We start from the raw sequence: 13,009 nt of genomic DNA, 5'->3' as shown, positions 1-13,009 counted from the left end.
AATAAAAAAAATTATAAACTGGATCAATATGTAAGACAGTTTAAAGCAGGGGTCTCAAACTGGCTTGGGGCCATTTTTTAGGTGAGCATCTAGTTGAAGGGCTGCAGAGCTTTTCAACATAAAACATAATGTTTCTGTATATGTACTGCATTTAAATATTATAATTTAAAATAAAATAATACTTAAAAAATATAACAGTGCTTTCAATCTTTTTTATACATTATTTTATAACAGTAAGTAAATCTTTTCTTAACCTTGTCTTAAATAACTTTTTCTATTACCTTGCACTAAAGTAACAAATTCAATTCCTAAACATTTATGAAATATTATAGCCTACATTTTTACCACCAAAATAAATGTGTTTCTGTTTTAATTTAATTTTAAGTCATGGTATTGATTTGATTATGTTCCATCTCTTATTGAGACCACTGGTTTACAGGGTGTGAAACTGAAGAGCAATACTGAGGGCCAACTGGAGGCATAAACAAAATAATACTCTTTTAACAAAATAGCAAACTGTTTGTAAAACACTGAATAAAATTATTTAACCGTGTGTCCTTGTAGCTCTGTTGGTAGAGCATTGCACTAGCAATGCAATGGTTGTGGGTTTGACTCAGAGGGAACACACATGAAAATGAAAGTATAGTTCCCCCTTGTGGTTCAGGACTGATATTAAAATTGTAAGTATGCTATGCACTATTGAAGTCAGTCACTTTAAAACTGTAATTCATCTGTAATGTGTAATAAAAAATCTGAATTGAGTTGATTTGATTACCGGTCTGTCATTGCGGGAAAAGTCTTTGGGGCCCAGTTGATCTGGGATTATAAATCAGAATATATGCAGTAAAGCATTCATTATTCAGTGTGAGACCGGATCACAACATAATGAACTATGAGATTTTGCGACACTGAAGTTAGGATTTGTTTAAAAAGCACCTTTAATCCTTTCTTTAAGAGACTGGCAAGTCTTGGTTGTAGAGAATCATTGACAAGAAATAAAACCTGTGAAGAGAAATCTGTTTTAACAATGTCAACACTGCAGTACATTATATTGCAAATATTTAATATGTACAGTATGCAGCAAGAACTTTGAACCTTATAGGCCCAAAGTTCTTTGTTTGCTACATACTGTACATATTACATATATACAATTAAATATACTGCAATGCATTTTTCTTAAAAGGGATGAAAAGAATCAGTAAAAATTTTGTATTATGCACATATGAAAACTTATATTTGTTTCCAAAATCATAATATATGAGAGATGGGTTGGGCCCTAACTGTGGAAAAACAGGTTTGCATTTATAAATACTTCTCATGTGTGAGTCATCAGGTATTTAAGTTCCCCTAAAAAGGAACTGTCGTTGTCAGGTGTAAGATCCTGATTATTTACCTGTGTAACTAGGACTTCTTGTTTTGCGTATTTGCCCACAAGTTTGACACTGAATAAAAATGCTTTAGTAGGCTAAGTCTTTATAAATATGCACAAACATGACACGTATGCATTTGTCTAACTGGTATAGGTGTATGGTGATCTTACTGTATAACTCACCCATTTACTAGAGTGCACTGCAACTTCATTCGCAGGTGAGTAGTACAGCTAAATTACAAGATATCATAACAATGTTAACTATATTGTAACTTAACTGTAAAAAGTTGATTTTATAAATTTTATGCATGAAGCAGGATTTATGTTACTATTTGATTTATTATTTTACATTTGTAAAAAATGTAAAATGTATCTGTTTCTATTACAAGTACCAGTTCAAGTTTTTTATGTGTTTCCATACTGAAATATCCAGCTAAGACCAGCATAAGCTGCTGAGCTGTTTTTTCCTGGTCTTCCAGCTTGGTTTACGCTGGTTTAGCAAGCTGGTCAGCTGTGTTTTGGTCACTTTTTAAGCTGGAAGACCAGCTGACCCACCAGCTTTGCCATGCTTAAACCAGCTACTGCACCTTAAACTTCCCACCAGCTTATGCTGGTCTTAGCTGGATTTTTCAGTAGGGTCTGCAGAGACTAGATTTTCATTTTAAATAAATTTATTAAAACAAAATCACTTACTTATTGTTTGAAAACGTATAAAGCCTTCATGACACTTTAAAGTAAATTAAAATAATTTTTTGTTTTTTTTAGATCGCGGAAATAAACACAAACACATGTTTTGACATGTTTGTTTTTCTGTTTAACGACTAGAAAATCTGTATCAAATCTTAAAATACCACGGAAATAACCATTTATAATAGTATTACTATTTAGAATATATTATATATTATTAGTTTTGATTATCTAGAAATCAGCACAAAGGGCACAAATAATATGTATGAGTCTGTTTAGTCTTGATATCTTTACAGTGTTTAAAGATGACAAAGCCCATTAACGTAAGGATATCCTAATGTGACATGATAAATGTTTTATTGACTCCATATAAATACTACTATTACTTTTATTATTATTATTATGTAGTCCCTGTTTAGTTTAAATTCTAAAATAGTTTTGTCTCAAAGCTAATTAGATCTCACAAATGAACAAAAACAATGCAGAAGGTCTATTTTTTGGGTGTGCTGATTGTGGGTGTGGCATGGTATAATACAAACATTCCCACACCTGTTTGAGTTACTCCCCCTAGTAAAATTAGAAAGAATTAGAAAGTATGGTAAAAGTCATTTTTATTCAATATTTAGCAGAGCCGGCGCCAGACCATAACTAACAGGGGGGCACTCGGCTTCCAACGGGGGGCACGCAATAGCAACAATAACTAGCAAAAACAAGACATTAAAACAACAAATACAGCAAGCACACACTCATACAACTGGTACAGACTGTAAGCTCATTTCCCGTATAAAGTGCAAAAGACCACAAACTATGCGTAAAACTATTGAACTTCGACCGCGGCGTGAGCGCAAGCTGAGCTCCGCGGCGTGAGTGCATGCTGAGCTCCGCGCCGTGAGCGCATGCTGAGCTCCGCTGCGCTCACGCTTCCTCGACGCAACAACAAACCGCCCTCGCGCGGCGCAAGCCATTGAAATGAATGGGTTTCATAGCGCAGCGCACAACGCGTCCTAGCTTTAAAAAAGCCCCTTTACCACAATCACGTCTTAATGCTGTTAACGGTCTATAGCCACACTTCACATTTAAGCTTATGTAATTTAAAACAACGCTAACTTACCTTTGAAATAGCTGAAGACGGCGTGTAAGAACATTAAACTTCCTTAAAACAGTGTCCTGTAGATTTGTAAATTCCACCTCAACCTCTAATCTCTGAGTTTGAGCCAGTCTGTGTTTGCATGAAGATGAAGCAGGCGGTGCTGGTTCGTTCTAAATGTTCTAATATCCATATTTTACACGATCCATAAAATGCCGCGAAAAAACACGTTGCTAGTATCAAGTCACAAATATGCTAAAGACGTAAGACGGGTGAGACGCGGCAATACATCCAATCAGAGAAACTGGTCTATTTTAATTAAAGAAAACATATATCAACTATATTTTCCTCATTTGATTACATTACAAGTCATGAAACATTCAATGTTTAATTTATTTGAATTATTCTTGATATATATTAAAGTAATAAAAAACTTTGTAGGGGGGCACAACAACCTGTTCGGGGGGGCACTGCCCGCGAATGCCCCCCCTTGACGCTGGCCCTGATATTTAGACATATTACTGAGAATGGTGTAACAATATATCCACTGGGAGGAGACGGAGTTGTAGATCCAAGTGCAGTTTTATTGACAAAAACAGGAATAAACACAAAAACGTGGCATCGCATTACACCTTCAGCAGATACATTTAAACAAAACTTGACAAAGGACAATGGGAAACATGAAGGCTTATATACAGACAGGGAACCAATCAGAACATGACACATCAGGGAATGGGGAAACAAGAGACAACAATGACAACAAAGACAATAAAGATTTTCAAAATAAAAGAGATGACTATAAAACAGTGAACTTTATAGTCCGTGAGTATTTCAAGTTTGTAGATGGGTGGGCCAGGCCCCAAAAATATTTAAGGGAGCGGCTGCCATCTTGGAAACTGGTTCTAGCATGGAAGCGGCCATATTAGAAACTGGTGCAGGCATGGCGGTGGCCATCTTGGTAACTGGTTCAGGCATGGTAGTTGTCTCAGAAGTCTCAAATACTGGGCTCAAGAGACTTCTTGTGGAACAGAAGAGCAGAGAGCAGACACAAACACATCACAGAGCCATGGCAAACACAGGGAGCACAGAAGACAAAGGAAATACCTCAGGCACCATAGAGACCACAGAACTGAAGACCACCGAACTAGGAGCACCAGCCACCCGCACTGACACTAGTGGAGTGTCGCCAGGTTCAAAACCAGCCGTCTGGTCCTGAAGTTCACCAGAAACAATGGAGAGGCGACCATCTTGTGAACTGGCTCAGGTGCTGCGGGTTGAGTATTTTCAGCCGTCTCACCTGTGGGCTATGGCTGAGCAGTCACAATGCATGTAGACTCTGGCTGAGCAGTCATGACGTGCGGAGATTCAGACATGGTAATCACTGTAGGACTATCGGGCTCCTCATCCAAAGTTCCTACAGTGAAATAAGAGCAACTTACCAATAAAGCAGTGTCTAAAAATTCCCATAAAATTCCCACTTCATAACTCCATGGAATAAAAATAAAAAATTATTTCGTTAAGTCCAACTCAGCTAAAGGGACATAAGAGCCACATAATTGAATTGTACCTGGTTACTTTGACTCAGGAATTCTTTCACATAATCCTCAATTGGGCAGATGGCCTGGCGTAATCCAAACACCAAAAACCGCAGGGTCCATTGTAGGTAAAGCTTTCTGTAACAATATATCCACTCAGAGGAGAAGAGTTATAGACCCAAGTGCAGTTTTATTGACAAAAACAGGAACAAAAGCATGGCATGGCTTGGCATGGCATGGCCAGTGTTGTGCCTGAACGAGTTCATTGAACGAAAGTTCATGAACACGTTCATATTTTGGGCGAACGTGAACTGAACGTACTGTGTTACTGCCTGATGAACTTATTGTGAACTTGTTCATTCTGGGGCTTGAGAACGGTAGCTCTCTCAGTTTAACGTCGTTCAATAGGGTGCCAGATTTCTATAGAATCTTCCAGGCGAAAACCCAGCTAAAACACACTGTAAACAGGCCTTAATGTGTAGCGGAAAAAACACCCAATCTGGCAACACCGCCACCAGGCTGCATGCGTCATCAAAACAACACTGACTGGATGCTGCTGAAATCCAAATCCCTGCCGCGCCACTCACAGAGTTTAACATTAAATAACATCATATTTGTCCTAAATCGTTAACGATAACCATAGGCTGCTAACACATATTCTGGATCTTGAAATAGACTTTGACTAAGCTCACACTATTTAAGGTGCACGTGCGGTGTGCAATTCCTGCGAGTTGTACTACACGCGACGCCTCGCAGCGCATCTCGCCCGATGTGTGACCCCTTTGAAGCACTAGGCTAGCCTTTCAAGGTATGTGCAAGCAAATACAAAAATTAAAAGACAGTCAATGCTAATGTAAACCCTGGTTGGATAAGGATTTAAAGTTGGATATGAAGATGAAATCTGAGGCATTTAGCTTCAGTGTTAAAACTAATAAAATTATTGCTGTCTGGTTCTTTATGTGCTATAATGGCAATTTTTTTTAAAAAAATAATATGAAAAAAGCACTGTAAATTAGTTTATTTTTGGAACTGTGAACTAGTTCAAAATTTTTAAATATGAACTATGAACTGAACTAGTTCATGTAGAAAGTGAACTTTCCCAACACTGGGCATGGCACCGTCAGGAGATACATTTATATTTAAACAAAGCCTGACAAAGAACGATTTAAAACATGAAGGCTTATATACAGACAGGGAACCAATCAGAACATGACACATCAGGGAATGGGGCAACAAGAGAAAACCATGACAATGAAGATTTTTCAAATAAAATACATGACTTTAAAACACAGAACTTTATAATAAAAGACATGAACAATAAACAGACAGAACAAGAACACATAACACAACTGTGACATAACCCTTACATATGGATTTAGTTTTCATATTTATATTTAAGTAAAATGTAATAAAAAATATATTCGTTCTGTATTTAAAATATTTTCTGTCTTTGTGTAGAAAACATCCTTTTGACCAATTAAAGATAACTGAAGCATCATGGCGCGTGAAAATGACTACTGCTCCATCATGACTGGTCTAAGTGAGCTTGACCTTAAAGGAAAAGCAATCCCTAGTGATCTTGTGCTGATTGGTGCAGATGCCTTTCCACTTGCCATGAATCCAAGAGGTCAAGTTCTGATGGCTGCATCTCGTTATGGTCAGGGACGTGTGGTGGTGTTGGGACACGAAGATTACTTGACCCGTTTCCCTGGCCTGATAGAGAATGCCCTGATGTGGCTCATGCCATGTACCGGTGATGCCAGCATTGTCGGGATTCAGAAGAATTTAGGTCCAGTAGCTAACAACTTCAGCAATTCGTCTATCAGCACAGAGCTTGGAGATTTTCGGGAGGGATTGGCTGTATATATCACAGATGCTTACAGCGTTGATGCATGTGCAAAGGATTTGATTGCTTTTGTCAAAGCTGGTGGTGGTTTGATTATTGCTGGCCAAGCATGGAGCTGGGCTAAGGCTAATCCAAAGGAAGATGTTTTTCTGAACTTCCCTGGAAACAAGGTGTGCAGCGTCGCAGGAATTTACTTTTCGGAACACCAGGGAGAACTTGCCGTGATTCCTGTGCCTTCAAATATCCCTTCTAGTTGGCTTGCTGTATCGTAAGTATAGCAGACATTTTAGCTTTGACATACTTATTTTGGTAAACACATTTTTTCAAACTTTCTTGTAACAAGTGTATTATTTTTTTTAGAATCGTCAAGGATTTTAAGAATGACCTAGAATTCCTGCTGAAAGGTGTGCCTCAGTTTGACATCCAAGGCGGGGCTGTGTCTTCTGAGCTGATGGTGCATGGACTATTAGCATTTCCTATTGCAGTCACTCCAGATGGAAGAGTATTCATTGCCGGCGCTTACTATGGACAAGGACGGGTAATTGTGGTAACCCACGAAGGTTTCCTGGGCCGTGAATCTCTGTCCACCTTCCTGATTAATGCAATCAACTGGCTGGATGAGGGGCGTAAAGGTGTTATTGGGATCATTCCCAAACTCACAGGAGCCCAAAAGATCCTCAGCCAATCCGGTCTGAACTGCCAGTTAACTAACTTCAGAGAAGATCTCAGTGTCCACGTCTGCACTTCCTACAGTGATGCCGAGTGTGAAAAGATCCAAGAATTTGTGGCAGAAGGTAGTGGCCTTCTGATTGGAGGTCATGCCTGGAATTGGGCCCAGAAAAACCGTGGCCGCAATGTGATGACTGAATACCCAGGAAATCGCATTCTTAACAAGATGGGACTTTGCATTTTGGGCAGCACTGTGAATGGAGGATTATACAAAGCCCCAGATATCAATCAGGGCTTTAAAGATGTGTACCACTTTCGTAATGTACTGAGAGGTTTTGGAAAGCATGTAACCAAGGGGCAAAAACTTGCCCCTCATGTAGAGGGTTGCCTGAAACAACTTGGCAATGATTGTACCAGATACCTTCGTATGCGTACACATGACTCTGCTTCTTATAATTCAATGGTAACTCATTTTACCGACATGGTGAAGGAGATCGGTGTTCCACAGGTTAGTAGTAAGTGTCCTGTTAAAACTCCAAAAGATTACCTGATGCTTCAAATCGCGACTGAACTTTACAAAGCCATGTCTGACCCTGATGCCCTCCTGCCACACATCATTAAGGATATACCTGATCTTCCCACTGTGACTGATGCAAGAGTTCGTATCAATGCTGACACTGGTGGTATTGAAGTTTTCTTCTTTTAAATTCGCAAGTAGGGGGGATTGACTTGTTACACACAACAGTTGTTATCGCATATTTAACAGCACATCACTTGTTTCAGGCGCTGAAGCATGGATAAGCACAGGCTTGTATCTTTCTCCTGGTATGAGGACACAGATGGTAATACCCCCAGAGCTCATTGGGAAAAACTGGAAGGTAATCCAATTCATACATTTTGATGTGTCCAGTCTTATACCATATTTTGGCAATTCTATCATGCCAACTTGTATTAGACACTTAATCACACATTAATAGGATGATGACAGTATGTTTCCAACTGTCTGTAGGTCCAGATTGGTTGCCACACAGATAACATTGGGGCTGCAGATGTTTTGAAACGAGCCCCTGTGGTCCATGAGCGATTCTCGTTAGACAATGAAATGGTCCAGATCAGTAATCTGTGGGGAGGGCTCATCTACCTAGTTGCACCTCCTAAAACCAAAGTAGATGGGGTGGAAATTGTGGTGCAGACTGCAGTAAAGGCTCCATACTTCAAGTCTGGTAAGAATGTTAAATGAATAATAACAATAAACATCACAATGAGATTTTAAACTTAAGATTCATATTCAGAAGATGCATATCAGTGAAATATGTTTTAAAACCAAGTAAAATAGTTTAAAGTTTGGAAAGCTGACTGGCTTTGTCCCTTCAGGAGAGACCAGTGTAGCCGACTGGGTCGGTGGGATCCGTCAGGCCCCAGCCCCATGGGCGGAGCTTGAGTTTGAGAATCTCATCATCACATTACATTCAGATGTGATAAGGAATCTGGATCATCCTGATGAGGTGGCGAAACATTGGGATGCAATAATGAGAGGCATAGCTGACCTGGCAGCAATACCTCATAAGTTCCCCCGGAAGGAGCGATTCGTTGCAGATGTTCAGATCTCTTGCGGTATGAGATGCTATTAAATATTCACACAAAGAGAGCATGCTGACATCATTTAGTTACTCTCACATCATTCCAATTCCAATTTGACTCTCTTCAGAAAACAATTAATTTAATATCCAGTTAGGTGGCTTTAATTAATTGCAGTTCATATGACTCCATTTAAAGTATAATGTTGACAGCAAAAATAATATCACTGATAACTTATCATGTGTGCAAATTCAAAAAGGAACCTGAAATTCAAGTAAATTTACAAGTAAAATCATGACACCTTTCTTGCATTGCTTGGGCTGCATTACCTCTTTCCCTGCCAGCGTTTTTTATTTTAAAGTTACCAGCCAGGGCCAGCATTTTTCTTGTTTTCACAAAGTTAAATGCCTTCCAGAACCTGTTCTTCTATAAACATATAAACAAGCAATATATCAAATAAAAGAACAGACCCTTTGCTTTCAAACAAAAAAGTTTCATTCTACCTTGATTAGTTCTCTTTTTATCACCTCTCGAATATGGGTAGGTTTCTATAAAAACACCATCTCAAAAAAGCTGAAATAATTACATTTTTGTGAAGGACTTTTGATAAAGATCATATTCAAAGCGATCCTCAAAACATACACAGAGTTCTTACTCTTTCAAGTGAGCCATTGCTTCCGGATTTTATAAGTTGCGGAAAAGCTCCACCTGGGGGATATTAGCTGTATTGCGAATTGCCGGAAATACTTGTCATTGGCAGGGAAGTGTTTTCTCTTAATTGACGCATTAACTCATCAGTGGCGGGGAAAGAGTTAAGTAGCGCATCACTATTGACAAAAGGTAACTTCTCTGCCTCCAGATCTTGCATAAATTATGTAAAATGTCAGTGAAAGACAATTTTGCAGTTTTTATTAAATACACTGATAAAAAATAGCTGTAATTATGCAGCTGGTTGCTAGTAATTTACTGTAGAACAGGGTAGGCAAACGTCGGTCCTGGAGTGCCGACGTCCTGCAGATTTTAGCTCCAACCCTGATAAAACGTTGCCTACCTGTAGTCTTCAGGTGAGTCTTTAGACCTTGATTAGCTTGTTCAGGTGTGCTTAATTAGAGCTGAAGCAAAACTCTGCAGGACATTCGCACTCTTGCCTACCCCTGCTGTAGAAGATAAAGACTGAAAATGTTTAATGAACATTTAACTTTGAACAAACTGTTGCCAGTAAATAATATAAATGTAAAATCTACAGGAAGTTACTGGCAGCTAGTTGCCAGTAATACCCAGTAATACTGTAATTTCTCTAGAATTTGTTTACAATAATCAACAACTCACACCCACTTTTTGCTTACATTCTTTGGTGTGTGGCTCATTAATTTCCTGTCATTGTATTGAATCTGTCTAAACGGAAAAACATTTAATAATCTTCTTCTATATTCTGATAAAGACATATTGTGAATAATTTGGGGTAAAGTACATTAATAGTATTCTATTAGAAACCCACTCCGCATTTTCACCCCCAGGCTTTATGCATGCTGGATATCCCATCATGATTCAGTCCGGCACTGCCCCAGAACTGATAAATCCGGAAGGTGCCCGTAAAAATGGTATGTGGGGACTTATACATGAGCTTGGTCATAACCAGCAGCGTGGAGTTTGGGAGTTTCCTCCACACACAACTGAGTGCACCTGCAACCTGTGGTCAGTGTATGTGAATGAGGAGGTGCTTGGTGTCAATAGGGCCACTGCTCACCCAAACATGACTCTAGATAATCGCCAGGCTCGCGCCAGAGATTATGCCAAAGGTGGCAGGGATTTGAAAAAATGGACCATGTGGATAGCACTGGAGACTTATATGCAGGTAGGAACAGACTGCACAATGTTAGTTATTTGCTACATCAATTTTTACAACTTAATGCATTTTTGTTTGAGCTTGTTAAAGCTGCAACCCATAACTTTTGCCGCTATATTGCTAACTCTGTTTGAAACAAAAACTACAAACTAAACTGACATTTCCAGCGAAATCATAACAGACAGCTTAAATTGAAATAACATTATTGTAAGCTCACGACCTCAAATAGTAGGCCGTTTTGAACACTTTTTCTGTACTTAATAACCAAGAAATGTATGGATGGCAGCTTTAAAAAACTTTTATTAATCAACTCATTTTACATTATGGAAGAAAATAATTGAAAAGAAGAAAATAAACCAAATAATATTTGAATTCTATCATCACTGTTTTCATAATCTTATATAAACTTAATATTTTTCAAGCTTCAAGGCAAATTTGGCTGGGATGCTTTCAAGAAGGTTTTTGCTGCCTATCATGTCATGACTGGAGTGCCCAATAACAATCCAGTCAAGATGAATCTGTACGCTGAGACCTTCTCCAAGGTGGTGAACATGAATCTGTCGTCCTTCTTTAAAGCCTGGGGTTGGCCGATCGAGCCCAGCACTGAACAGAAGATCTCTCATCTCCCCGAGTGGAGCGATCATCCAATGAAGCAGTATGCATAAGACACCTGAGAGAGCTTTAATAATTACAGTGTGAAATCTGATTAAAATAAGATATAAGAGTAGATAATGGTTAAGAGAGCTGCAATGATGACAAAATGTTCGTATGGCCAAATGCAAAGACAACTAAGCTCTTCCAGGTCTCTTGTCCCAAAGTCAATGAGCTCGTTTTTGGTTAAATGCCTTAAATAAGATCTGTGGTTAACACAAGTTTACGATATATTTACATGTTTTATTTTTGACATAAAACACACCAGTTATACCCCAGTTTATAAAGTTTTACACGTTTTAAAAAGTGCAGTTGCTAAGTTGCTACATGAGACTACAGACGTTGTAAATAGCACCATTTCCAAACTCAAATCTATTATCCAAACTAGTTGTGTTTATTGTTAAAATTCTCTTGATGGGCAAACAGTGTAAATATTATAACCTTTTGTTGATCACATGCAGAGCTTAGTTTTGTGATAATCCAAAGCCTATGGAAAAATCTCACTGACTATTTGTGGAGGGCACCCATGTGTAGTTTACCTCTTGGGTTGTCTTACAAAATGTCATCCCTGCAGCTCTCTGGGTTGTTTTCAAACACTTTATAATTAATCTTTGTGAGCTTGGTGGTTTTCTTGGTTTTTAACTTTAGATAAGTTTATTTATTTTGAGAGTTGTTTCTCTAGAAAATTGATAGTTTTCAGTTGGTCTCCTCATAAAGAGGCAGCACAAGCCACGGTTATTTAAATAATAATAGGATATAAACACGAATTACTAAAATAGTTTGTAAAGTAGACCAATTAAAAAAAAATTATAAACTGGATCAATTTGTAAGACAGTTTAAAGCAGGGGTCTCAAACTGGCTTGTGGCCATCTTTAAGGTGAACATCTAGTCGGAGGGCTGCAGAGCTTTTTCAACATAAAAACATAATATTTCTGTATATGTACTGCATTTAAATATTATTATTAAAAATAAAATAATACTTAAAATATATAACAGTGCTTTCAATCCTTTTTATACCGTATTTTATAACTTCCTGCTTCCTTCTCTGCTACTGTTCGGACACTCTTATAATTTTAACTTCAGCAAATCAGCATAGTGCTCAAACAACAAAGCTTGGCATCAATGTTAAATTACAAACTTTCTGGACTGGAAGATTACAAAAAAGTGGAATTTTTCATCCGTCAAGCCTCCCACCGCCATCAGCTTACATTCCAGAGGGAAAACACAGCTGCCTTCATTCAAAAGGATAAGAAAAAGAAATGCCTCATCAACAACTTACAGGACTACCAAACCAGACGGAACACACAACAGAGCTTCGTCATCATGGACGCCCTCAGCATACAGCCGGTGAGTCCAGTGAATCTAATGATCAACACACTAATCAATGGTACAAACAGGGACCAAGACCCAAAATCACTCGAGAAATCACGAGCATCACATTTTGCTGCAGTAGCTTCCTCTACCCCAGATACAGCTATGACAAGGATTGCAAACACTGACTTTCTACCACCACCTATAAATCTTGAGAACAGATTTGAAGTATTAATGAATATGAGTGAGGAATCCCCAAATGTGATAAATGTGACCCGTCACAGAAACCAGGGACTCAAGTCGGCAGCACAAGTTTCGAGAAAATGAGAAACAAAGTTTTTTTTTCGAAATTTGTGATTTTCGTTTTATTGCAGAATCTGTTAGTTGAGATCACGAAGAAGCCTCTCCATGTTTGAGATAGCAGTTTTTG

The 13,009-nt window shown here is 38.5% G+C and overlaps 1 protein-coding gene across 1 annotated transcript; it reads left to right on the top strand.

Annotated features, from left to right (window-relative positions):
- Positions 1-1,389: 1,389 nt before the first annotated feature.
- On the top strand, positions 1,390-12,140 carry LOC135771331 (TRPM8 channel-associated factor homolog). The gene is made up of 8 exons (XM_065281530.1): positions 1,390-1,587; positions 6,137-6,792; positions 6,885-7,876; positions 7,977-8,071; positions 8,203-8,416; positions 8,568-8,807; positions 10,289-10,626; positions 11,040-12,140. Exons 2-8 carry the CDS (start codon positions 6,176-6,178, stop codon positions 11,280-11,282), a joined length of 2,739 nt encoding a protein of 912 aa, XP_065137602.1. The 5' UTR covers positions 1,390-1,587; positions 6,137-6,175; the 3' UTR covers positions 11,283-12,140.
- Positions 12,141-13,009: the final 869 nt, after the last annotated feature.

The sequence above is a fragment of the Paramisgurnus dabryanus genome, chromosome 8, assembly GCF_030506205.2.
Source record: "Paramisgurnus dabryanus chromosome 8, PD_genome_1.1, whole genome shotgun sequence".
NCBI classification, from domain to species: domain Eukaryota; kingdom Metazoa; phylum Chordata; class Actinopteri; order Cypriniformes; family Cobitidae; genus Paramisgurnus; species Paramisgurnus dabryanus.
This window is presented reverse-complemented; position numbering and strand designations above follow the sequence as displayed.